Raw genomic sequence first — 26,515 nt, 5'->3', positions numbered from 1 at the left:
TCCACCATTTGGGCTTGCATAGTAGGCAGAAATGTCATCTGTAGCCCGCCCCATTGTAGAAACAGCTGCCTTGGTGCTGGACAAATAATAGGTGGAAACCTTGTTTCTTGGTAAGGAAGTACTGCACTGGTGCACCTAGGGCTGAAAGTAGAGTGTTGCATCAAAACTAGGTGATCCCATTTCAGCAGGGTTTGGAAACCCTTTTTGAAAGACATAAAAATTGCAGGTAGCTATGTTAAGCCGGGGGACGGATGGGATCTGAACTCTTTTAAGACCTTTATGCAGGCCATCTCCAACTGTTGGATTTAGGTGCACTCTTTTTTTCTTCTTTTTTGGTAAGCATTTCTGAGAACCATAGCTAAAGAGGGCCAACAAATAAATGTCAGAAGAGACTAAACAAGTATTCCAGTTACTCCTAACGTTCAGGGTGAAAGTTAAGCCGCCCACAACACAACAACACTGGTGGCAGTGAGAACTGAGCATGCTGCTAGCAATACCATCAAAGGCTCTTGCTGCTGCAACAAGCAACTGCAAACTTCTCCTTTAGTAAACATTTGTATGTTGCAATTCTGCACTGAATAGTAAGCAGGTTCCAGTTTGTCCTGTCCTAAATTACTGTCTCCAGGGATGAGCTCTTTTTAGATTTTATTTCTTAGATTTCCATCCTTCCTCTCAAAGGAGGAGCCCCAGGCAGCAAACATCCAAAAGTTAATACAATTTTAAAAGACGTTTAAAACGCTTCAAAATCTACTAGAAACAAGTATTAAAAAACCCCCACGCATTTATAACTTTTTAAAGCAATAGCATATCCTCACACCTGCTATGGGCAAGGTTACCCTGACCGGTATCCTTCAGCCGCCAAGTGCCTGCGTAAGCAGAAATGTGTGTACATTTCTCCTGAAAGTCAGCAATGCTGGAGGCAGAAACACCTTCCCATATACAGGCAGGTAGGCGCACCTGCCGCCTCCTCTCTTTGCCAGGCGCCTTCCGGAGAGCTGGCGCGTCCTCTAGTGCTTCTCTCTTGCTGTGCATTGCTTTTCCGCTGAAAACTTTTCAGCATCTCCCAAGAACCTACGCCTGGATCGTCCGCGCACGGGAGATGCAGGGGCTGCTTATCACAAAAAAGGCACATTTTTCTACGCGCCCCGTGTACCATTTCCTCTGCCGCGAGAGGTGTGTGTGTGTGTGTGTGTGTGCCCCCCCCCCAAAAAAAGTCCTATTTACGAAAGAGGCCTCCGGCTCTAGGCTGTTCGTCTGCAGCCGGCATCCTACCCGGGCTGTGCCATAGGCAGGGCAGCTGCGGCCGTCCGGCTCCTGCCCCTTTAAGGAGGAGCGTCCTCGGAGGTGACGTCACTGCCCGACCGGCCCGAGTGTTTACCGCGCGGCCTCGAGCCAGTCGCGAGCGCGGCGAAGTAGCGAGAGGAGCCTTAAAGGGGCCGCGCTTGCCTCTCGCCCCGGGGGGAGGCCCGTCCTCGGCCTGCTGCGGGAGCCCCGACGCTTAGCGACGGGCATGCTGGCTCCAGCCGCCCTCACCTGCTGCTCTTCCTCCTCCGTCCCCGTCAGCCGCTGCCGCCGCCCGCCTGCCGGGCTGGGGCCATGCTAGGCCCGCAGGGGGCGCCCCGTCTTCTCCTGCCGCCGCTGCTGCTCCTGCTCTTGCCCGGGTCGGAGGCGGCGGCCGGCAAGAAGACCGTAGTGCAGAAGGAGGCCGACTTCGACAAGCCCTACACGGACGCCGTCAACGGCGAGCTGCTCAACATCTACGCCTTCAACCACACCGTCACCAGGAACGCGGTGAGCAGCCTCTGGGCGTGTGCAGAGGGCGCCCTTGCAGGGCAGTCTGGAGCCCCACCCGGGAGGGGGCGCTGCTGGGCCGCCCAGTTTCCTACACCGCTTGGGAAGGGACGGAGCCCCCCTGCCCGCCGTTGTCCCTGTGCGGGAGAAAGGGGGTTGCTGGGCATTGTGAGGGTACCGGGGGAAGGCAAGTATAAATAAGGATGCTTTGGCTCCCTTGGGCAAGACAGCCCCCTTTCGCAAACCCGCCCGCCCAGTTGCGAAGTGCAAGCGCTTTTGGAAAGGACCCAGGGAAGCCCTTGCTTGTCTAAGCAGAGAGGTCTGCGAGAGAGCCACGTCCTCTTCCGCCCCACCTTATCCTTATTTGTTTACAGTCAGTCATAAGGCTGTTTGGGTGCCCAGCCAGCAGCGATTCCTGCCCTTCTTCCGCACTTGTGGAACTCACAGAATTGTAGAGTTGGGGGGGACCCCGAGGGTCATCTAGCCCAACCCCCTGCAATGCAGGAATCTCAGCTAAAACAACCATAGCAGATGGCCATCTAACCTCTGCTTAAAAACGTCCATGGAAGGAGAGACCACACAACCTCCAACGGCTCTTACTGTCAGAAAGTGTTTTTCCTGATGTTTAGCTGGAATCTCCTTTCTTGTAACTCGACCAGCCTCAAGTTCCTAGATCTCAAGAAAGGCATCTCTGCCCAGCAGAGCTATCCCTCTCCAGAGCTGCGCCTCTACAGCTTAAACTCCCTTTGTCCCCAAAGGTGTGTCAAAGGTGAGATGAGCTGTAAGATCTTCTTGGCAGACCTTTGGCCTCCAGGTGGCACCAAGGAATTCTCACTCTGTGCTTTGTGATCTGGTGTGACACTTTGCTGGGTTGTGGCACTTCAGCCTGTTTGTTCTGGGCAGTTGGCCTTTGTATCCACGGCCTCCCAAATTAGCAGCCAAGAAGGTAGAGGTCAAAGGTGGTTATCCTTATTCACCAGCAGCAGCTCCCAAGTCTGGAGGACGCATAGAGCCTACAACCCCATCTGCCAGCTGTTGTTTTCCAGGTGAAAATCCACCTGCAACGTCATTCCTGTCTCGTCACCTAGTGCAAGTGTACAGAAGGATCATGTCCCTCCTTAAAGCAGCCACTGTGAGGGGTGTGGCTTAAAGGTCTGCGTCATCAGCACTAAGTTGAGTTCCTGCTCCTGATGCTAAACTTAGAGAAGTTTTTCTACACTTAAACATGGCAGCCCAGGAAATAATACTTACTTAAATTCCTAGGCATGCCGTTGGGTTCCTTTGGGAGGAAGAGAGTGGGATATAAATTTAACAAAACAAATATAAAGTTAAAGAAAAAGGGGGCTGGCAGTCCTGTGCCAAACTGAAAATGTTGCTCTGCTCCCTTGGCACCAGTACAAATCATTCAGTACCAGCACAGGCAGGTGCCCAAGGTTATTATTTCACACACACAGGCATCTCACTCCTTCCAGTGCAGTTTTCTTGGCTTTCAGTCAGCTGTTATATTATTGCCTCCCCTTCCCTGCTCCCCGCAAGTTATGAGGATCCCGTAGGCAAAAGCCAGCCTCCTTCTGCAACAAGGTGCAGGGTCATAGCTCAGTAGAAGAACATCTGCTTTGCATGCAGAAGGTCCCAGGTTCAGTCCCCAAGGGCACTTCCAGGTAGGGCTGGGAGATATTCCTGTCTGAAAGAGACACTGTTGGTCAGAGTAGAGAACACTGAGCTGTTCCTAGCGGCTGAGTGCCTAGTAAGGGGTCTCTAGACTTCATGCCAGCAAGAATGCAAGGCCTCATTTTCTCTTCCTGGATTGTTGAGAAGAGGGCTTGTCTGGGACTCAGAGGCCAGTCCAGGAGCAGCTCCCCATTGAACTACTCCTCCTTGGCTTAGGGTCACGTCTCCTTGGTCAGTGTGTCTGAGATGCCAGGGCAGCCTTTCCTGGGGTGCGGCAGAGCCCGACACCTTCTGCTCCTGAAACGGTCTCCCCTTGTTCTGCTCCGTCCTCTCTGTGCCAGGAAAGGTGTAGAATCCGTACCTCACTGCAGAGTAACAATGACTGGTGGCCTCTGCACATCCTAGGACCTTTGCAGGGGGCCGAAGATGTATTTATTGAGCAACCCAAGCCTTCTTTTCTTTTTGACAGATGGGAGCACAGACCAGGTCTGAGTTCTTGCGCAGACCTTTAGGGGAGTTGACCCAGGCGGCTGGCTGCAGAGTGCTTTCTTGGGCACCTGCCAGCCAGACTCATTAGCATCATTAGCTGTCTGCTGTCCTTTGCAACTAGTGGCCTCATGGGTGCCTTTGGTGGGTGGGAGGAGAAAGAGAGAGCAGGCAAAAGGTCCGAGGTGAGACATGCTTGGCTTTGGCTCTGCCTCCTGCCCCCTGTTTGCTGGACTGCTGCATCCTGAGCCAAACCCAAGATCTCTTGTTCTCGCCCCTGCAGACAGAGGGAGTCCGGGTGTCGGTGAACGTGCTCTCAGAGCTGAAGGAGACGCCGGTGCTCTTTGTGGTCAGGCAGAAGGAGGCTGTGGTGTCGTTCCAGGTGCCGTTAATCCTCAGGGGCCTGTGAGTATCTCTGTGTGATGGACAGGCTCTTCTTTGCCCAAGTCTTCTTGGCAGGCCCTTGGGGGTGGCCTCTTCCCGGCTGGAGGGATGCAACAGTGAAACATCCTCCGTCCCAGCCACCATTCCCATTGGGGGCCCCATGGTCTGGCTCTTCTTACCTGGTGGCTACCCTTAGCCAAGGACAAGGTGACTGTGGGTCTGAGACCAGCTGGGTAGAAAGAGGCTGATGCCAGGTGGGAGTTCTGCTCCTTCCGAGCCACAAAGGTCTCGCTCAGACGGGGCTGTTGGGTATTTGAATCGGACTGTGCTTGGGTGCCCCTGGTTGGTGTTCGCCAACCCCCTTCCTTCTGCCTCGGGCCTCCAGGTACCAGCGGAAGTACCTCTACCAAGATGTCAGCCGCACACTGTGCCAGCCTCAGACCAAGAGCGAGGTGGAGATGCAGTTCTTCTACGTGGATGTTTCCACGCTCTCCGTGAGCAACGCCTCCTACCAGCTGCAGGTCACTCGTGTGGATAACTTTGTGCTCAGGTGAGCAGCCTCTGACCTCTGGGGCTAGAAGCAGCCAAGGAGCCGGCTGCTTGTCCTGGCAGGTCCTCTTTGGCTGAAGACCAGGTCCAGGAGTAGGTGAGGTTGTGGTGGGAGCAGCAACGGTGCCCTTTGCTGGGTGCGGAATGGGAAATAAGATACAGAAGAATGTAGGGTGGGGAAAATAAAGGAACACAGTCCCAGACACTGAAGGTGTGAAGGGGATCACAAAGTTCCTCTGAGCATGTGCAACATTCTGCCCCTTCCCAAACCCTTAGGTAAAGTTAGGGGACTCACTTAGAGGGTGCAGCTTTCAGGCTAACACAATCTTGGCTCCTCCAGCCGCTATAAGTGTGTTCCTTATAGTTGTTGTTCCACCAACACACACACACTGCACACACTGCTTTGTGGTTTTTCTCTACAAGAGGTATGTAACTTTTAAAGGTAAAGGTACCCCTGACTGTTAGGTCCAGTCGCGGACGACTGGGGTTGCACGCTCATCTCGCTTTATAGGCCGAGGGAGCCTGCGTTTGTCCGCAGACAGCTTCCGGGTCATGTGGCCAGCATGACTAAGCCGCTTCTGGCAAACCAGAGCAGCGCACGGAAACACCGTTTACCTTCCCGCCAGAGTGGTACCTATTTATCTACTTGCACTCTGACGTGCTTTCGAACTGCTAGGTGGGCAGAAGCTGGGACCGAGCAACAGGAGCTCACCCCGTCGCGGGGATTCAAACCGCCAACCTTCTGATCGGCAAGCCCTAGGCTCTGTGGTTTATGAAACAATTTAAGTCTTTCCTTTTCTTATTCCCTAACACAGGACCAATGAGCACTTCACCTTCAATGCCACGGCAGCGCAGCCACAGGTGAGTTCTCTCTGTAAGGGTGAAGAATAGAGAGGGCACCAGATGGTAATTGCCAGAAGGAAGGCCCATCGGACCGAGGTTTCATTGATGAATCACAGACTTGTGGGTGGCTCTGCATCTGGTTGTGACGTGGGAAGAGCTTGTGCTGGTTTGTAATACCTCAGAAACAGTGGCTCTGGTGGTGTTGTTGTTGTGGGAATGCAGGAATCTCTTGCTCAGCAAGCTCAAGATTGTCTCCCCGGAAGCAGAGAGAAAGTTATTTTTAAGAATGTGGCCATTAATATCCCAGGAGTAGAGATAGCCCAGTTGGTAGAGCAAGAGACTCTTAATCTCAGGGGCATGGGTTCAAGCCTCACATTGGGCAAAGGATTGCTGCATTGCAGGGGGTTGGACTAGATGACTCTTGGTGTCCCAACTCTACAACCCTATGATTCAAATTTCTGAGCTGCAGCTGATTGTGCTATTTTGGGGGAGGGGGCACGCTAAAGGAAGGTAAAAGGGTGTTGGGGTGGGCTTTACGCCTTCCAGGGGCTGCATGTGGCTTCTTAACGTCTCCCTCTTCTCCTGGGCAGTATTTCAAGTATGAGTTCCCGGAGGGTGTAGACTCCGTGATAGTGAAGGTGACCTCTGCCATGGCCTTCCCCTGTTCTGTCATTTCCATCCAGGACATCTTGGTAAGTGAGATGGGTGGTTAGACCAGGGAGGGCATATTTTTTTGATGAAGGATCCTGCCTTTTTTGGAGCAGTGGAGTGGCTGACCCTGCTTCCTTCCTTCCTTCCCTCAGTGCCCTGTCTACGACCTGGACAACAATGTGGCCTTCATCGGCATGTACCAGACCATGACCAAGAAGGCAGCCATCACTGTGCAGGTACCGGACTCAGGCTAGGAGCTGCACCAAGTGCAATCTGAGCCCCGTAGAAGCGGCCAGGCTGGCTTCCCCGTTGCTTCTGGTGTCTGGTAGCATCAATTAGCAGATGGTTGCAGTGGTGTCGCTTGCGCCGGGAAATATTATCCGTGCCCTTGGTGCTCCCGAGGAAGCGATGCTTGTTTAAGAGAAAACTGATTCTTAGGGTGCTTTGTGTGGCAGGCACGACGCCTCTGCCTCGGTGGCTGGCAAATAACAGGGGTTCGCAGCCCTGGTCTGGCCTCAAATCCTGCCATCAGTTGGTCTGCCACTCACTAGGAACATCTTAGGGTGGTGTATGTGTGTATATAGGTAAAGGTAAAGGGACCCCTGACCATTAGGTCCAGTCGTGACCGACTCTGGGGTTGCGGCGCTCATCTCGCTTTATTGGCCGAGGGAACCGGCGTACAGCTTCCGGGTCATGTGGCCAGCATGACTAAGCCGCTTCTGGCGAACCAGAGCAGCGCACGGAAACGCCGTTTACCTTCCCGCCAGAGCGGTACCTATTTATCTACTCGCACTTTGACGTGCTTTCGAACTGCTAGGTTGGCAGGAGTATATAGGTATACATATGCGTATATGTATATGCTCTCAGAAGAGCCCAGATGCCCCACAGCGGAGTCCTTTTAGTGCCTGCTAGCTGGCACATTGTCATGGAATTTCTGCAGCCCAGGGAAGACGGTTCCTGATGCTGCTCTTCCACACTCTTGTTAACTTCCAGAAGAAGGATTTCCCCAGCCACAGTTTCTACGTGGTGGTTGTGGTGAAGACAGAAGACCAAGCTTGTGGTGGGCCGCTGCATTACTACCCCTTTTCCAAAGGTACAGAGGTGGGAGTTCGGGGATGGGGTGGGGGCTTCAACAGAGATGATGCCTGTGTTTGGGGTTTTTTGCCCTGCCACTAGGGGGCCGCCATGGCAGAATCCCAAAGAGACAGCGACTGGGTGGTGGGGTGTTCTGTGAGTCTGGCATGTTTCTATATCACTTTTTGCTATAATTTGCTCTGGGAGACTTTTGTTGCCAAATAAACACTTTGCATGCAAATACAATTAAACAATGCCACGAAGTGATTCGGAAGAAAGTGCTAAGGTGAGCTAACAATAGATCCTTTGAAAACTACTGGAGATTTATTTTTATTTTTGAGAGGGAGGAATAGAGATCTTATGTTGTACATATGCAGCAAATTATCTGCGCATTGACCCCTGCCCTCCTTAAGCGCAAACTCAAGCCTCTTCCCCCTTCCCTTGGACTGGGAGGCATCCTGCTGCAGGACTGTTTGAAGTCTGTATATAACCCTCTTTTAATTAACCTCTTACATTGCCAACCCCTATGTAGACCATGAATCACAGTGCAGTACGGTCAGAGGAAAGGGAGTCCCATGCTGACTCGAAAGGGTAAAATAGTGGGTAGTGTCTGGTTGTAGAAAGCGACCAAGAGAAAGTATTGCATCTTGCCTGCTGAAGAGATCCATCCTGCCTGCAGAAAAATAACCATGGACTGTGCTGCTTTCTTGCTTGGCTAACCCTGGTCTTTTTGTCCATTTAGACGAACCTGTTGACCAAGGCAACCGCCAGAAGACCCTGGACGTGGTGGTATCGCCAGCAGTCACTTGTAAGTAGCCCTGGGTGTCAGCTGCACCCATTTGAATGGGCGAGGGAACACAGGGAACAGCCCTGATTGGAGACACCAGGTTCCACCTCCTTACCCTGACTAGGGTTTTGAACCGCTGCCACTCAGCTTTGAAGGGCTGCTGCAAAGAGCATGGAGCGTATCTGTTTTCTGTTGATCCACTGGTTAGGACCCCCGACTGGTGGCTTCAGATCACCCACAAAACGATTTAGTCTAAACGTTAGGAAGAATTTCCTGATGCCTCAGAAGGTGGTGGACTCTTGAGCAGAGGCTGGGTGGCCACTTCCTCCTCCTCCTCCTCCTCCTCCTCTTCCTCCTCCTCCTCTTCTCAGGGATGCTGTCGGCAGTGGGTTTTCCACATCAGGAACAGAGGGTTGAGCTGGATGCCCTTTGAGGTCTGCTCCAGCTCTGCGATTCTGTGTAGCCCCCGATTGTGTACTGAAGGGGCAGGAATTTTGCATGAGAGTGACTTAATTCCTGCACCAGACATTTTCACTGGGCTATTTTCCATAAGATGGAGGTAAGCGGCAGAGAAAGGAAGAGAGCCTAGGTGGACCTAAGCAGGCATCCCACCTGTGCTTGGAAACAGGACTTTAAAGTTGTCAGCTCCAGCAGCTGCTGCTGCACATCTACAAGGTCTTCCTCTTTCCCCCTTCCCTGCAGCACAGGCCTATGTGAGCGGGATGTTGTTCTGCCTTGGGGTTTTCCTCTCCTTCTACGTCCTGACGGTCCTCATCGCCTGCTGGGAGAACTGGAGGTGAGTCCTACCTTTGCACCCATAGGTGGTGTGGCTCTCTCCTTCCTTTGCTTACCATTGCAGAGAGGCCGGTGCTCCTGCCATGCAGGTGGTCACCATCACACGACTGTCCATCAGCCCGGGATACGGGTCCTTGTTACCATCTGTCTTCCTAAGGTGTCCCAGAATTCAGCGTGCGGCTTGGCTGGCTTGCGAGAGCCACCTGGAAGAATAAATTTCCCTGCTTTCTATTTGGTGTCTGGATCGACATGTGGCGGGGCACTCCTGCTTTGCAGAGGTGTTGTGAGCTGAAATAGCCCTCCCTCCCGAAACGGTACAGGTTTCCAGTGACTCCAGGCTGATACCATCCTATGTACCTCCTGAAATCACCTCCTCTGGGGCAGAACTCTCCACAGTAGTCCTGTGGAGCCCCTCTTCCAGAGGGACAAAGGAACCATCCAGCCCACTTCTACCAGAGCCTCCCACTACTCCCTTCCATGTACTTTTTGGTGGGGTGGAGAGTCTTTTTCTCTGTGGATGAGGCAGCTGTCTGAGGCACTCTTCATCACTTTATAGGCAACAGAAGAAGAAGAAGCAACTGGGACTGTTGTCTGCCATAGAAACACCCAGTACTGAAACTGGTAGGTGAAGTCTGTGTGTGTTGTGGGCTAGGAGCCAGGGTGGTTCTTGCTCCATGCCGTAATGCTACAATTTCTGAGTGTGACACCATTTGTGTCCGCCTGTGCAATTGCCTGCGGATGTACTTTCACTCAGCATCAACGTGTCATACCATCTCTGTTAATTAATAGCCTTCCACATGCTCATGCCTCATGGCAATGTACAACATACAATAACAACTAAAAACACCCCCCCCCCAAAATATATATATATATATATATGCAGGTTTTGGTGTCCTCGGGTGTCTTCCCGTGTAAAAGTTGGGGTGTCTAGGCGACGTTTCGACGAGGTCTCACTCGTCATCTTCAGGCTGGTGCTTTCGGCTTCTTGTTACTGGAACAGAGCAGGATCTCAGTGTTTGAGTTCCTATAAATACTGTTGAGGGGTGTGGTGTATAGCCTCCAATGTTCTGGGCCGAGAGGAAGTTCCCAGGCTAGTGTGCCTTTTCTTCTTTTGTTCCTTAGTTGCTTGAGGGATATCTTGAGTGATTTCTTGAGTGATATCCTGAGTACCACTTAGGTGGGTCATTAGGTGTGGATTAGTTGCTAAAGCCTTTGTGTCTTGACCTCTTGAACTTTGTGATGGCACCTCCGGATGCTGCACCCCCCTGCAATCCCTACACAGATCTGGCTGGCACAGGCCACAAAACCACAGCTCGCCCCTATACACGAAGCCAAGCCAGAGCACAACTACAGCCATCTTCTCAGAAAAACTCTTCACAAAGTTCAAGAGGTCAAGACACAAAGGCTTTAGCAACTAATCCACACCTAATGACCCACCTAAGTGGTACTCAGGATATCACTCAAGAAATCACTCAAGATATCCCTCAAGCAACTAAGGAACAAAAGAAGAAAAGGCACACTAGCCTGGGAACTTCCTCTCGGCCCAGAACATTGGAGGCTATACACCACACCCCTCAACAGTATTTATAGGAACTCAAACACTGAGATCCTGCTCTGTTCCAGTAACAAGAAGCCGAAAGCACCAGCCTGAAGATGACGAGTGAGACCTCGTCGAAACGTCGCCTAGACACCCCAACTTTTACACGGGAAGACACCCGAGGACACCAAAACCTGCATACCTATACCCGTGAAAATCTACGAAAGCATATATATATATATATATATATATATATATATATATATATATATATGTTAGCAGGTAACTTTAAACACAAAGTAACGTAGACATTCATGCCAGAGACCTCTTTATCTAGCTGGGAAAGCCTGTCAGAACAATAAGGTCTTCAGTTGTTTATGGAAAGTGCTGTTAGCGGGTGTCTGTCATATCTCAACAAGGATTCAACTTGAACAGGGGCAGCCACACCAAAAGCCCTGCTCTGAGCTACTGAGGAAGGGGCTTCTGGTTTTTCTTGTCCCCTGTAGAGCTTTTGATGGATCAAGAGATCTTTGATCAAGGGGACAGGCAACAGTGATGGCGAGTGGGATGTTTGGGGAAGGGGGGTGTCAGAAGCACAAGGGGAGGACACTGGAACCATGGGCAAAACCTCTGGTTCCAAAACTGCCTGCAAAATCAATGAGATCTAGTACCCATTTTTCCCTTAAAAAAAAAAGCGGGGGGGGGGGGGGAGGAGGAAGAGAACTGAGTTGCTATGGAAGTCCAAGCTTGTCACAAGACTCAAGTTCCCACTCAGCATTCCACATTTGTGCAATTTCAGTTGTCTAAATCTTCAACCTTGGGTCCCCAGATGTTGGTGCACTGCACCTCCTAAATCGGCTCATCCAGTTGCCATGGATGATGGGAGTTGTAGTCCAGCAATGTCTGGCAACCCAGGGTTGAAGAAGGCCGGCCTGAATGGCCGTGGACTGCTTCAGCATTTGGATGGGTGCCCTTCTTGTTGCCTGCCGCTTCCAGCTCTTTCACAGCATGGGGGATCTGCACTGGCCAGCTGCTGTGTCCCCCCTCCCCTTGCCAGAGTCAGCTCAGGCTTTCCGGGGGCACCTGCTGTGGCTTGGGGGGCAGTTGTGGTGTAATACCCCTTGGCAATTAAAGGTAAAGGGACCCCTGACTGTTGGGTCCAGTCGCGGACGACTCTGGGGTTGCGGCGCTCATCTCTCTTTACTGGCCGAGGGAGCTGGCAAACAGCTTCTGGGTCATGTGGCCAGCATGACTAAGCCACTTCTGGCGAACCAGAGCAGCATACAGAAACGCCATTTACCTTCCCGCCAGAGCGATACCTATTTATCTACTTGCACTTTGACGTGCTTTCGAACTGCTAGGTTGGCAGGAGCAGGGACTGAGCAACGGGAGCTCACCCTGTCGCGGGGATTCAAACTGCCAACCTTCTGATCAGCAAGCCCTAGGCTCCGTGGTTTAACTCCCAGCGCCACCTGTGTCCCCCTTTGGCAATTAAAGTTTGGGTGTTTACATCAGTAACTCTGTCTCTTTTTCCCTTTTTCTCTCTTGCTTCCCTTCCTCCTTTTTCTGGGGCACCTCGTGCTCAGCTTCTCTCCTTGGTAAGCACCAAACACCTCCTTCTTTCTCTTAACTTCCAAGCAAAGGATTCTCCCTCAGCCTTTTTGTTCCCTTTGCCTTGAGGGGGGTGTCAGGTCCAGGTGGGCTCTGAGGTTCTACCCTAGACAGGAACCTCCGGAGCCATGGTCCGGGGCTGCTTCTGGTTTATACCTCTTTGAAGAGACCTCCGTGATTGGGCGGCGAAATAAAAAATGGGCGACCTGTTCGCTCTGCCTCCTCTTCCCCAAACCTTTCCCTGATTCAAGACTGAGCCAAGGAGGAGTTGGCACCTTCGCCTGCCCACTGCACCTGCTCTGCTCCTGCCCACCCCCATTCCCCGCGGTCACTGTCTGCTGATGGTTTGTTGCAGGGCATCCCCACATCACCCCAGACTCCTTCCTGGGGCGCCAGCCTTACAACGGCTACAGTTATGGTTCCTTTGGTGAGTCCCAGGTGCAGATGGTGCCTCCCCCCTGAAGCCCCTCACCCCACCTGTGCTGCAGGTATAGATACCAGGCCTGGCCTTTGGGAACTGCTGTGCCTGTTTGTCCAGGAAACCTGGTGGTGCAAATGAGCGAGACACTTCAAGGGGGTGGGATGGGGGGAGGGAATTGCCGCCACCACCTCTCTTGTGATCGCCTGAGAGGTCTGAGCCTTGCTGCGCCACTCACTCTGTTTTGCCCCCTCCCTGCCCTCCCAATTGCTGTTGCAGACAACGGTTCTACGGCCAGCACAGAAAATGTCACCGACAGCCTGCTGTCCACAGAAGCATCCTACAGTTACACAGGTGAGCTGCTTACCTGTACAGGTGGGAGTCTGGGGGATGCAGAGACCAGATTCCTTCTCTCAAGTGCATGGTGGGAGGCAGCCGAGTACCCCAAGAAAGTGGGCACACAGGGTGAGCCGGGCTGCTGGGCCTCGTGGATCTTTGAGCCTTGCGAACCGCTTCGGGGGGAAGTTCCTGGCTTGTTGGTTGTTGTTGGCATTTCTGTGGCGGGTCCTGAGAGCTAACTCCTCTGTGTAACTCTTTCCTTTCCTTTCAAGGGCAGGATACCTGTCAGCACCGCCAGAGACACTGGGCCATTGCAATGGGTAGATGCTGGCAGAGAGAAAAATTGCCAATCATTTCACAATCAGGCATGGCGTTCCTGGCACCAGGCTTCCTCGCCCCACTTCCTTGACCAGGAAAGGGAGAGGGCATTTTGGCCAGGCACCTCTGCTGCATTCTGTGCTCTTTCTGTGTTATTTCAAAATCAATTTCTTGCAAGAGAAATGCGGCTGGTGAAATCGCAAACATGGAGCTCAATTTAAAACATGGATAAGAAGTGATGGGGCTACACGCTGCCTAAGCTACCTACCCCTGACAATACAAATCCTAGCAGTGGCTGCTTGATGGTGCAAGGAACCCAATCCAGGCTGAGTCCTGCTGGGCAGCCAGAAGGGAGCTCAAGAGAGGTCGAGCTTTGCTCTCCTCTGGCCTCCCTGGGGAGCAGAGGTGCAGGCAGACTCACATGCAGGATTCGGGTTGCTTTGCAGCTTCTCCACCGGCTTGGAGATACAAAAATATACTTACAAAAATGATGCACGGAACATGCAGTCGGCTGGCAAAGATGCTCCCTGGAACCAGGAATGTGATGCAAAGGCACAAACCACAGCCCCCTCCCCAGTGCTCCCTCTTGAGCTGCCTGTGGCTTTCTGAGGGGCTGCAATAGTGGGAGAGAGGGGTCATGCTTCTTCCACCATCGCCATCCAGCAACAGGGATTCCTGTGGTTTCCCTTCAAGCCTTGTGGGCTAATTTGGATTCTAAGGATGAGGCCACTTACCCTCAGAAAGCTCACAGCAGAGGGGTGGGTTAATCTGCATGATTCCAACTCCCACACCAGGCAATTGCATGAATCAGGTGCGTCCAGGACAGGTGATTGCTGCTCCTGGGGAGGGAGAAGGGGCCAAGCTCGCCATGGGGGCGGGAGAAGCAGGTGGCAGAGCACAGCATGTTGAGAGTCTTTCCTGACACTCCTTGGCCTACATTGGGCAAGGTGGCTTCTTGGCCCCATAGCTGCCCAGGTGTCTGAAGACTCCCTACACTGAGCTGTCTGCTCTGCAGAAAATGAGGCAGCCAGGAGGTCCATTACATCGCTAATTCGATGGCCTGGGGCTGATCTGACCTGTTGCCTTTTGGCCGTGAAGGCTGCCAGACGCCTCCCCAAAACTAAATTGTGTTGGGCTGAATTCCCCCTCCTACACACACACACACCTGGGGGTGGGTGGGTGGGTGTGCGCCTGGCAGACCAGCTGGCCATGTCTGTATGTGCCTTGTCAGTCATGCTGCCCCCTCTCTGTCCACAGATCGCTCTCTTGAGAACATGGCGGGGCGGCCACGGCTCGACTCGCTCAGCTCCGTGGAGGAAGACGACTACGACACGCTGGCCGACATCGACTCGGACAAGAACGTCATCCGCACCAAGGTGCCTTGCGCTGGGGAGCAGGAAGGCATGGGAGCCCAGAGTCTCCCTCTGCCATTGCCAGCCAGTTCTGTCTGCCTGCCAGTGCTGTTCATCTGCCCTGTGTGTTGAGGGTAGAAGTGATGCTTCTAAATGGCAAGCAAGGGAACAAGCCAGAGAGCCACAGTGAGCAGCACGTGGCTTGACTTGCTTGCTTGAGACACCCAGAACGATCTGCAGGTGGCTCTTGATTTCTAAGGCTCTCTTGGGCTTTACCTGCAAGTTGGGTTGGACTGGGGGGAAAGGGATCAGACAAGATGAGCGGGGGTCAAAGCAGTCTCAGGGTCTGGAAATGCCGACCTTCCTTGTAGCCTCACAGGTTATCTTTCTATGGGGGGAGGAAGTGGCCGTTCCCAAGGAGACCCACAGTTCACCCTGCTTCTTGCATCTTCTCATTGCAGCAATACCTGTATGTGGCGGATCTGGCCCGCAAGGACAAGCGGGTGCTGCGGAAGAAATACCAGATTTACTTCTGGTAAGAGAGGAGAAGGATATGGGGGGGCTGTGCCCCACCTGTAATGGGGGCTGGCTCTCCCTTCTATCCATCAGTTCTGGGTAAAAGGGGCAGCCTGGCGTGGTGGCTGAGTGGACCTGCATGGCCCCCAGTGGGTCAACAGAGAGCCCACCTAATGCTTCATGGTGGAAATAAATTGGGGGTGTGGGACGTACATATGCCCCCTTAACTCTAGTGTCTCCTGCAGGAATATAGCCACCATCGCTGTCTTCTACGCTCTGCCCGTCATCCAGCTGGTCATCACCTATCAGACCGTAAGTGGGTTTCTTTCCTGGGCTTCTTTCCATGTGCCATTGATAGCCACCTGGCCACCTTGGTGCTATGTCATCCCCAAAAGCCTGGTCTACCCATTTGCCCTCCTCTGAGCTGGAGAGGTTGGCTTTTGCCCCAGTCCAGCTCTGAGCACCTAGTGCCTTCTCTGTGTCAGTGTGAGCCGGTTTCCCCGGATCTGAGCTCTGCTAAAAGGGGCGGTGGACTGCCAAGCCAGCCCTCACAGCTGGGTCCTCTGCAGTGCTTACCTCCCCTTTCTCGTTGGCAGGTGGTGAACGTCACCGGAAACCAAGACATTTGCTACTATAACTTCCTGTGCGCCCACCCGCTGGGCAATCTCAGGTAGGAGCAAGGGTCATGCAGCATCCATCGTTCTGCCCGGACACTGAGGTCCAGTGCCGAGGGCCTTCTGGCGGTTCCCTCGCTGCAAGAAGCCAAGTTGCAGGGAACCAGGCAGAGGGCCTTCTCAGTGGTGGCACCTGCCCTGTGGAACACCCGCCCTCCAGATGTCAATGAGAACAACAACTACTAGACTTTTAGAAGATATCTGAAGGCAGCCCTGTTTAGGGAAGCTTTTAATGTTTAATAGGTCATTGTATTTTGGTGTTCTATTGGAAGCCGCCCAGAGTGGCTGGGGAAACCCAGCCAGATGGGTGGGGTATAAATAAGTTGTTGTTGTTGTTATTGTTGTTATTAGCATCCTCTTCCCTGGGTCAGGGACTCCAGCAGAGCCTCTCTGGCTTTTGCCCACTGTGCCTTGATGCAGACCTTCCTTGCTTTCCTCTCCCCAGCGCCTTCAACAACATCCTCAGCAACATGGGCTACATCCTGCTGGGGCTGCTCTTCCTGCTCATCATCCTGCAGCGCGAGATCAACTACAACCGGGCACTGATGCGCAACGACCTGCAAGCTGTGGTGAGTCACGATGGGAGGATCCGGAGGGTGGTTTCAGCCCCCCGGAGCCTCGACACCAGGCGCTGCACCCCCATTTGCCTCTCCTGCCCTGGGACGCCTTTTTCTTCCTATCCCAGATCCCTAGTCTTAGAGGTATATTCAAGAGGCGGGTGGCGCTGTGGTTTAAACCACAGAGCCTAGGACTTGCCAATCAGAAGATCGACGGTTCGAATCCCCGCGATGGGGTGAGCTCCCGTTGCTCGGTCCCTGCTCCTGCCAACCCAGCAGTTCGAAAGCACGTCAAAGTTCAAGTAGACAAATAGGTACCGCTCCGGCAGGAAAGTAAATGGCGTTTCTGTGCGCTGCTCTGGTTCGCCAGAAGCGGCTTAGTCATGCTGGCCACATGACCCGGAAGCTGTACGCCGGCTCCCTCGGCCAATAAAGCAAGATGAGCGCCGCAACCCCAGAGTCAGCCACGACTGGACCTAATGGTCAGGGGTCCCTTTACCTTTTTATGTTCAATGCAGAGTTAAGAACAACGGCAAAGGGTGAAACTGGCAGAAACAACATTCACAGCAGCATTTTATTTATTTGCTAGGGGCTGTCATCCCAGCCCACATTGCTTACCTTCCTCAGCCCCCAATCGTGTTGCCAACCATCCTTGGCTGTGCTTGTGTATTCATTCTCCAGCGTGCTGACAGACAAGTGCAAATATAATACAGGGAGATAATAAATGAATCGGCTCCTGTTCGAAATCCAGCATTTCCCCACCAACTTAAAATCCTATAGAAATATAAACAGTGTAGTGCAGGTCAAAGCAAAATATTATGTCTGTCTTTTCATAGCCTCACCTGCAGTTATATAAACCATTTTATGTGTCAATACGAATGGAAGTTGTTAATGTTGCAGTTGTTGTATAAGGGATTGTTAAATTTTGACCTGAGTGTAATTGAAATTATTAAGATTTTGGTACACAGAAATAAAGGAAATAATCAAACCATCAGTTCTAGCACGCAGGGAGCCACCTAAATTATATAGTTTGGTATCTGCATGATTGACATTAGTAATTGTATTATAATGAGGCTGAAACTGGATTGTAATTGAAAACTAATAAAAATTATTATCAAAAAATAAAAATTGAGGGTCACAGCAGCTGTAAAAATACACCAGATCAATGAATCATAGCTAGCCGTACCAGAAAGGTGTTCTTTATGAACTTTAGGCTACACTGACCAATGTTGTGGGAATACGGCTCCCATCAACCCCAGACAGCATGGTCATATGATACTGGGGCTGATGGGAGTTGTAGTCCAACAGCATCTGGAACAGATTGGTGAAGGCTGGTAGACTCTCTCCATCTCTCCAGGCACACAAACACGCAAAAACTTGAGGGAACTACGTTCTCTTCCTTTCTCCCTGGCTTGCTGTAGTTGTGCAGAGAGTTCTGCTCTACTCGCCACCACTTCCCAGCCCCTTTTTCTCTCCGGTAGACGGGGGCACAGTCGACCATGATCCAGGGAGACCATGGGAACAGAAAGGGCTGCAGCTGAATGCCAGCTTGCAGGTGGGCGATGCAAAGCAGAACCCACTGCCCAGCTTCTCTCTGAAATAGGAGCACTCTCTGCTCCCTTCTCTTTTCCTAGGAATGTGGCATCCCTAAGCACTTTGGCCTCTTCTACGCCATGGGCACTGCCCTCATGATGGAGGGGCTGCTCAGCGCCTGCTACCACGTCTGCCCCAACTACACGAACTTCCAGTTTGGTGAGTGTCGCCTGGGAGGTGGGGCAGGACCGGAGGGGAGGGGCTGCCTGCACCCGGCAGATCAGGCACCCCCAACCTGGTGCCCTCCATCCTGCTTCCAACTGCAACTCATAGCAGGCCCAGCCAGCATGGCCACGGCAGCTGGAGGGCACCAGGTTGGGAAAGGCTGGGCTTCACAGTCCAGGGGCCATGGAGAATTTACCAGAGGAGCCCTGCAGAAGAACGTGCAACAGGTGCCCTGCCTTGTACGTCTGGAGAAAATGTGTACAAATAATGATGTTAGGGGCAGCCCCTCTGCCCATGTGCCAAGTGCACTTTGCTTGCTCCTGAATAGCCACCTGCTGCATGAAATTTTATGATTATTTTATTATTTTACGTTAAGTTAAATTAATTGGAAGAAGCTTCCAGTTACCAGATAGGCTGAAGATTTAAACATGTAATGTGAAGAATTACCGTATTTTTCGCTTTATAGGACACAATTTTCCCCCTCCAAAAATTAAGGGGAAATATGTGTGCGTCCTATGGAGTGAATGCAGGCTCCTTGGCTTCAGCGATAGCAACGCAAAGCCTCCCTCCACACTCCAGAGGCTTCGTGTTGCTTTCGCTGAAGCCTGGAGAGCGAGAGGGGTCAGTGCGCTCCAACCCCTCTCGCTCTCCAGGCTTCAGGGATGGCCACCTGAAGCCTTCGGAGCACAGCGCGAGTTCCCACTGCACTCCGCAGGGTTCAGGTTCCTTTTGCTGAAGCCGGGAGAGCAAGACTCTCCTGGCTTCAGCAGAGAGGAAGAGCTGCGCAGCGCCCCTTCAGCCAAGCAGGAGGAGAAATGGAATGCACTCCGTTTCTCCTGCCGCTTTGCTGAAGGGGTGCTGAGCAGAGAGGGGGAGATTTTTTTTTCTTGTTCTCCCCCTGTAAAACAAGGTGCATCCTATAGTCAGGTGCGTCCTATAGAGCGAAAAATACGGTAATATGTTTAATGCTGAATGGATAAGACAGAAATATGTTAAGTGACTAGGTTAATTATATAAGAATTTTGATTTGGAAAACCGTTAAAACGATATACATTGAAATTCAACTAGGGGGATACGAGGAAGTCACTCAACAATGTTATAAAGATTAGTTTGAATAAGGTAATGATTTATGTTTGTTTGTTTATTTGTTTGTGTGTTTATAAGTTGTGAAAATCAATTAAAAAAATTGGGGAAAAATAATGAATAGCCACCTGCTGCTGGTCTCTTGCTTGCAGATACCTCTTTCATGTACATGATCGCCGGCCTCTGCATGCTGAAGCTGTACCAGAAGCGGCACCCAGATATCAATGCCAGCGCTTATAGCGCCTATGCCTGCCTGGCCATTGTCATCTTCTTCTCGGTCGTCGGGGTGGTGAGTGGCGATGGGAAGTCTCCGGAGCTGCACGCGGGGAGGAGGGAGGCAGCCCTGAGCTAGGACAGTGGCCTTCCCAACCCCTGGGGGCTGGTGTCCTGTTGGCCCGTGTGGGTCTTATCATTCTTCCTTTTCGTTTTTGCAAACGGCTTTGTCCCTCTCCGGTGTCCCTCAAATTCCTCGGTGGCCTTTATGTATTGGCAAAACGTTTCAGATTTGTTTTAAAAACAAAATCACAGCAGTGATCCAGGAAAGAAAAGCCTTTCCCGCGATTATTACTCTTGAGGAGTACAAATCGGGGGATTTGGCGCTGTGGGTTAAACCACAGAAGGTCGCGGTTCGAATCCCTGTGACAGGGTGAGTTCCCATTGCTCGGTCCCTGCTCCTGCCAACCTAGCAGTTCGAAAGCACGTCAACGTGCAAGTAGATAAATAGGCACCGCTCCGGCGGGAAGGTAAACGGCGTTTCCGTGCGCTGCTCTGGTTCGCCAGAAGCAGCTTAGTCATGCTGGCCACATGACCCGGAAGCTGTACGCCGGCTCCCTTGGCCAATAAAGTGAGATGAGTGCCTCAACCGCAGAGTCGGCCACGACTGGACCTAATGGTCAGGGGTCCCTTTACCTTTACCTTACCCTTCAGGAAAGGACATTGCAGAAACCGCTTTCTGCTCCTCTTACACCCCAATTCCCTCTTAGAATAGTGGGGAAACCCCGACATCCATTGAAAGGAGGGAGGAGGCAGAAAGGAGACTTCCTGCCTTGCCTTCTCAACCCACTCACTCCCCCAGCCTTGAATTCAGTATCATGGCCCCAGCAAATGCCGTGATGCGCCCCTTTCTCCCCTCTTTCCCAGGTCTTTGGCAAGGGCAACACGGCTTTCTGGATCGTCTTCTCCGTCATTCACATCCTCTCCACTCTGCTGCTGAGCACCCAGCTCTACTACATGGGCCGCTGGAAACTGGGTGAGTTCTGCCAACCCTCCTTTTTTAATGATAATATATTTTTATTGAATTTTCTGTTGCACAATTTCAAACGAATATTTTACAAACTTTAAAAATATCCAGTGGCTTTCCTTCTTCTCTTTCCGTGGTTCATTTTACGTATCCTATATCCCTGCATATTTTAGTATAACCATTCAAATCAATTTTCCACTTTTACATCCATCAAAGAATTATTTACTGACTCTATTTAACTTATCTTAATGCTGCCAGCGTTTTCGGCTGTAGGCACTTACTTTCCATATACAGTGGAACCTCGGGTGTACTCAATAAATGTTTTCCAATCTTATTTAAACACATGTTCTTGTCTCTTATTCAATATGTTAAATCTGCAAGTTGTGTGTATTCTGTCAACTTAAGTTGCCAAGCCTCTTGAGTTGGGACCTCGCTCACTTTCCATTTTGGGGCTAACAAAACAACAGGCATAAGAAAGAATAAGAAATCAAGACAGCAAACTTTTTATAAAAGATTGGAAATGGTTTATTGAATATTTACAGATAAATTGCAAACAGATAATAACATTGGCAGGATTAGTGTAATAACCTGCAGTTACATAAGAATATACCTGTATATTTAAAGTAGATAATTAAATGAGTAAATTAAATTAATTTGGATATGCAGAAGATAATAAAAAATAAATTTAGGGAACCGTAGAAAGAGAGGGAAGGAAGGCAAACTTTGAAATGTTAAAAAGATTGTAAAAGTAATGAAATGTATAAACTTGAAAAGTATAAATAAAAACTTGAAAAACAAAACAAAAACGGGCATACATAAATAACCTTTTCTGACACCTGGGAATTTCATTCTGGGTTATCCACAGAAAAAAGGACTCTGTTTTTGGGGGGAGGAGGGCGCATGAGAGAAATCTCATGGCTGATTATGTAAACATGTCCTCTGCTTGCTTCCCAGGAGTGGCCTCCTGCCCCCACCGTGTCAGCCCACAGGGCAGGGTGCATTCCTGGGTCCACGTAGCTTTAACATCTCTCTCTCTCTCTCCACAGACTCTGGGATCCCGCGCAGGATCTTGCACGTGCTTTACACGGACTGCATCCGCCAGTGCAGCGGGCCTATGTATGTGGTGAGTAAGGCTGGATCTATACTGATAAAAAAAACAATGCTAAAAAATCTCTCGGTGCAAAATTCCATTGGCGACAGATCACCTAGTGTCACATGTTTGTAGTGCAGTTGTAAAAATATAATTGACGCATGTAGCTGAGTCCTCCAAGTGTGGCTGGCTCTCTCCTGGAAGGAATGCGGAGGCTGTATGAAAACTCCCCCTCCCTCTCGCTGGGCTAGGGCCCCCGTGGGTGCTTGGATGGCTTCTATTGCAGATACTAGGTCCCATTGCCTCCCCCTCTCTTTTCCTCCACAGGATCGAATGGTGCTGCTGGTGATGGGCAATGTCATCAACTGGTCTCTGTAAGTCAGGGTTGGTGGACAGGGCAGTATCCAACTGGGCAGAGAGGATTACCAGCCAGTCAAGGGGCAGGAGGGGTGGGTGGGTGTGTATTTATATCAGATTAGGCAAGAGTCACAGGGCCTTCTCTCTGGTGATGCTGTGGGAGATGGGCTCCTTCTGCCCTTTCTAAAGGGAGGTTAGCAAATATCTTTTTTTTTTTTTAAGAAAAAGATTCAGCTCGCTTTTAACACGTGGCCTGCTGCCGTTATGGGATTTGTGTTTTCCTTTCTTCGGGCTGCTCCTAGTCTCTGAATGTTTCATGTGAACAGCTCCTGCCTTATTCAGGTTTTAGGTCTGCTGTTTTCATTGTGCGTGTGGGAGTTTTAAATTGAATTTGCACTTACACGTGGTGGGACAGAAAGGCAGAACAGCAACAAGAGCGACACATTATCATAACAACAATGGCAGGAGTGGGCCTCTCAGGCTGGCAGAGGCCTCCCCCCCCCCCCCGTGGCCTTGAAGGGCCCCCAGTTGTGGTCCTTGAGGAGTCACCCTCCCGCTTGACAACCTCCTTTTCCCCACAGGGCTGCTTACGGCCTCATCATGCGGCCCAACGACTTTGCCTCCTACCTTCTGGCCATTGGCATCTGCAACCTCCTCCTCTACTTCGCCTTTTACATTATCATGAAGGTGCTGCACGTAACCCGACTTGGCTCTTGGGGGCGGCCGGGGCCAGCTTCTCTCTGGGCGGAATATAAATTGCATAAATAATAATATCGAGGGGGCGGGGGTTCCCATTCAGAGGCGCCAGTTCGCGAGGGCAATTGTGGGTGGAGATGTGTGCATGATGAAAGGATGTCAGGACGTACCCAGTACCAGTCCCCAGCGTGGGGCTGCTTCAACCTTCCTTCCCCTCTGTGGCAGGAGGAGGAGCCGCCGGCCACTGAAACTGTGCCACGCTCAAACTCCTTTGCCCCCTGATTTTTTTTGGACTTTGGGGGTCCCCAAAAAATTATTAAAGGTAAAGGTAAAGGGACCCCTGACCATCAGGTCCAGTCGTGGCCGACTCTGGGGTTGCAGTGCTCATCTCGCTTTATTGGCCGAGGGAGCCAGCGTACAGCTTCCGGGTCATGTGGCCAGCATGACTAAGCCGCTTCTGGCGAACCAGAGCAGCGCACGGAAACACCGTTTACCTTCCCGCCAGAGCGGTACCTATTTATCTACTTGCACTTTGACGTGCTTTCGAACTGCTAGGTTGGCAGGAGCAGGGACTGAACAACGGGAGCTCACCCCGTCATGGAGATTTGAACCGCCGACCTTCTGATCGGCAAGTCCTAGGCTCTGTGGTTTAACCCACAGCGCCACCCGCGTCCCCTAAAAAAATAATAATAATAAATTATTAAAAAAATAATTATTGTATGTGGGCTAAAAGGATTTGACCTGCATGAGTTGGCGCCCCTGCTCCCATTTATTATGGTGGAGTAACTTCCTGCTAGATTGGAGCCCCTCTGTGCTCCTTTTGTCTGTGAATTCAGTACATCCGCAATAGCAACCAAGAAAGTTGGGATTTCCACCTCCCTCCCTCCCTTCCTCAACTTTGCTTCTGATCAGCTTTCCTTGCCCTGCAGCTCCGGAGTGGGGAACGCCTCAAGCTGATCCCCCTGCTCTGCATCGTTTGCACTTCCGTCGTCTGGGGCTTTGCCCTCTACTTCTTCTTCCAGGGCCTGAGCACCTGGCAGGTGAGCCATTTCCCCACCCTCCATATCCTCAGTTCCCACACAGGCTTGTCCCAAACCGCCCACGTCAGAGCAGACCTCTGAGTAGCAAGTTGAAGGAGCTGCACTTATACAGTGGTACCTCGGGTTACAGACGCTTCAGGTTACAGACTCCGCTAACCCAGAAATAGTACCTGGGGTTAAGAACTTTGCTTCAGGATGAGAACAGAAATCGTGCTCCAGCGGCGCAGCAGCAGCAGGAGGACCCATTAGCTAAAGTGGGTGCTTCAGGTTAAGAACAGTTTCAGGTTAAGAATGGAATTAAGTTCTTAAGCCGAGGTACCACTGTAAAAAGCTCTCATGCAGAAGATCCAGCCCTGCCCTGCATTGCTGTTTGGTTAGGGCAGCCTTAGCCTTAACCGTGGCTCCCTCCGTACCTTTTGGGACTATGACTCCCATCAGCCCCAGGCAGCGGCCTGGCAGTTGCATCCCCAGACCTCTGGAGGGCGCGAGTTAACGGGCAGACTGGGTTAGAGCTTGTTGGGTGGGGGCAGCTGAATCCAGCGCAGGCTGCGCAGACCGCCTGCCTCCTGCCAAGCATCACAGACTGCCTTGTCGCTGACCCTCCGCAGAAAACACCGGCCGAGTCCCGTGAGCATAACCGGGACTGCATCCTGCTCGACTTCTTTGACGACCATGACGTCTGGCACTTCCTCTCGTCCATTGCCATGTTTGGCTCCTTCCTGGTAGGTGGCGTGGGCCCAGCTGGCCTGGCAAGGGGCGGGAAATAGCAGCATCCAAACGGCGGTCCCCGATGCCGGCTGCGCCGAAAGGGCCAGCAAATACTGGCGATCTGGGAAGAATCTGGAGGGAGGTTCGCCAAGGCGGTGCAGGCCGGGGCGAAAGCAGCACCCTGCACCCACGTACTCCCCCTTGCACGACAGCACAAAGCTACCTTCATTTCTGGGGAAGGAGAGGGTGGGCTTTTAAACCACCGCCCACCTCCCCAACCTGACCCTCCTTCCCTTCCTCTTGTTCTAGGTATTACTGACTATGGATGATGACCTTGATTGTGTCCAGCGTGACAAGATCTATGTCTTCTAGAGGCCAGGATTCCCCAGCAAGGGGGGAACGAGGTCTTTCCTGCCTGATGGCTTGGGACAGGCCTTGCAGAGGCGTCTGGCTGGAGCCAGGATTTGCAACAGGCCTTTCTACCCGTTCAAATGCATCGTGAAGATGTCACCTTTGGCAGAGCCTGCGGGAGCAACCTAGGCTGACGGTGGGGGGCACACCCTCTTTCAGTATTTGAGCCTTCACGGTGCTGGGTGCCCCGGGCAACTTTGGGCAGCTTTGAATGTTGCCTGTCTTGCATTTCCAAGAGCTCTGGATGCCAGGCAGGCTCCGGCCGGGTCGCTTGGTCCTGCTGCTGCGCCAGGTTTTCAAGAGAATCGGCACCTTGTTGGCTGCCAGCCTCTGAGGGTTGGCCTATGTGCCCACTGACGCCCCTGGGCATGGCCTGGGTCAATAGGGAAATGATAGGTTTCCCCCCTGCCGCTGCCTCCTCCTCCTCCTTAAAGGGGTGAGGGCTTGTTATTAGAGGCCAAACTGGGGTCTTGCACTTCCAGCACGGGGCTCGGGAGAGGACCTGGCAGCAGCTCCTAGGTAAGGGGGCTGGCAGGAGCCTGCCTTGGGGGCCCTCGCCCTGGAAGGTCTGCATCCGCCCATTGCCTCACGCACATTTCTGCCAACCCTGAGTTAAGCACATCTTCGCCCTCTGCAGCTGAGGTCACTTTGCCTCCTATCTCTGGACAAAGACTTCTGACCTCCATGACGCTGCCACAACCGGTGTGATCTTCCTTCCAAGCGTGGCCTTTCTGAGGGGCGGGTGGTGCTCAGTGGGGCCCCTCTTGCCAACTAGATGCCACTGCCCTTGCTCTGGGCCACTGCCATGCCCAGGAGGAAGGGGGCGCTGTTTTCTCTCTGTTCTTAAAGCACACACGGCATTGGGGAGGGGGCTCCCTTCAGTGCCTAACTAAATTGGGGTGGCAGGTTGGGCTCTGTCTCCTTGTCTCCCCTTCCGCCTCCCACTGGGTGGGCCTTGGCAGCTGCGTCGCCCCCTGACGGTTTACACTGCACTGCCTGAAGATGTTTGCTCCTTTTTACTCTTGTTTTCTGCTCAGACCTAGAATCCGATCCAGGAGGCCTCTCTCCTCTCATTGTTCCTTAACGAGCTGCCCAAAGTAGCCGTACGAATAACAGTTATGGGTGGCCGCTCCGGGCTGCAAGCCAAAGGGCTCCTTCAGTGGCTGGGGGGAGGCCCCCACCCACTGCACTACTGGGGGAAGAGCCTTTCCCCCCCACAAAAAAAAAATAACAATGAGAAGGACCTCCTACATTCGTCCATTCCTGGTTATTGATTGTGAGTTTGTTTGTTTTTTAACCATTATTCGTGTAAGACGTTGCAGAACAAAATGACCGTTTTCATTTCTTACGGATTCTGCTGCCAAATGCAAAGAAATAAACAAAAGCCTTGCTTTGCTCCTTTGTGTAGTTATTCCTCCTCTGGGGACGGGCAATGGTGCCTGCCTTTAGAGGGGTGCGGGTACTGCTTCTCCTTTTCAGCCTCCCCCTCAAAAATCCCTTTTGGCTAATCTCTTAGTGGCAACAAGTGAGGCAGCTCAGTTCCCAGGCTCTCCCTGGCTGCCCACCTAACATCCCTCTTCAGGGGGAAAGGTTCTCCTCTTCACTGAGCAGGGAATCCTTTCCTTCAGGGATTTAGGGCACCGTACACTCTTTCAGCCCAGCTCATAGGTGCTTGTGACAGTCGCCCTGGGGGTTGGGAAAGTAGGAGATGTGAGCCTTTTGGGTGGAAAATGGTGGAAAATGAAGGTGTTTGAGCAATTGGGCACAAAAGAACTCTGG

General features: G+C 52.0%; 1 protein-coding gene across 4 annotated transcripts; it reads left to right on the top strand.

Moving 5' to 3' along the window:
• Positions 1 to 1,336: 1,336 nt before the first annotated feature.
• SIDT2 (SID1 transmembrane family member 2) lies at positions 1,337 to 26,132 on the top strand. 4 transcript variants are annotated; one of them, XM_028708815.2, is made up of 27 exons: positions 1,338 to 1,791; positions 4,232 to 4,353; positions 4,718 to 4,882; positions 5,697 to 5,742; positions 6,315 to 6,416; positions 6,528 to 6,611; positions 7,369 to 7,468; positions 8,192 to 8,257; positions 8,939 to 9,032; positions 9,588 to 9,652; positions 12,535 to 12,606; positions 12,877 to 12,951; positions 13,209 to 13,256; positions 14,512 to 14,630; positions 15,068 to 15,141; positions 15,368 to 15,434; positions 15,719 to 15,792; positions 16,242 to 16,365; positions 17,988 to 18,105; positions 19,347 to 19,483; positions 20,335 to 20,443; positions 21,481 to 21,557; positions 21,852 to 21,898; positions 22,463 to 22,568; positions 23,507 to 23,617; positions 24,226 to 24,339; positions 24,635 to 26,132. In XM_028708815.2, exons 1-27 carry the CDS (start codon positions 1,597 to 1,599, stop codon positions 24,695 to 24,697), a joined length of 2,574 nt encoding a protein of 857 aa, XP_028564648.2. In that variant the 5' UTR covers positions 1,338 to 1,596; the 3' UTR covers positions 24,698 to 26,132. The 4 variants fall into 4 exon arrangements, with proteins under 4 accessions (XP_028564652.2, XP_028564648.2, XP_028564650.2 ...); XM_028708819.2 differs by lacking the exon at positions 12,535 to 12,606 and having other exon boundaries at positions 1,337 to 1,791; XM_028708817.2 differs by lacking the exon at positions 13,209 to 13,256 and having other exon boundaries at positions 1,339 to 1,791.
• The last annotated feature ends 383 nt before the right edge of the window (positions 26,133 to 26,515 follow it).

Source organism: Podarcis muralis, chromosome 15, assembly GCF_964188315.1.
Source record: "Podarcis muralis chromosome 15, rPodMur119.hap1.1, whole genome shotgun sequence".
NCBI classification, from domain to species: Eukaryota; Metazoa; Chordata; class Lepidosauria; order Squamata; family Lacertidae; genus Podarcis; species Podarcis muralis.
This window is presented reverse-complemented; position numbering and strand designations above follow the sequence as displayed.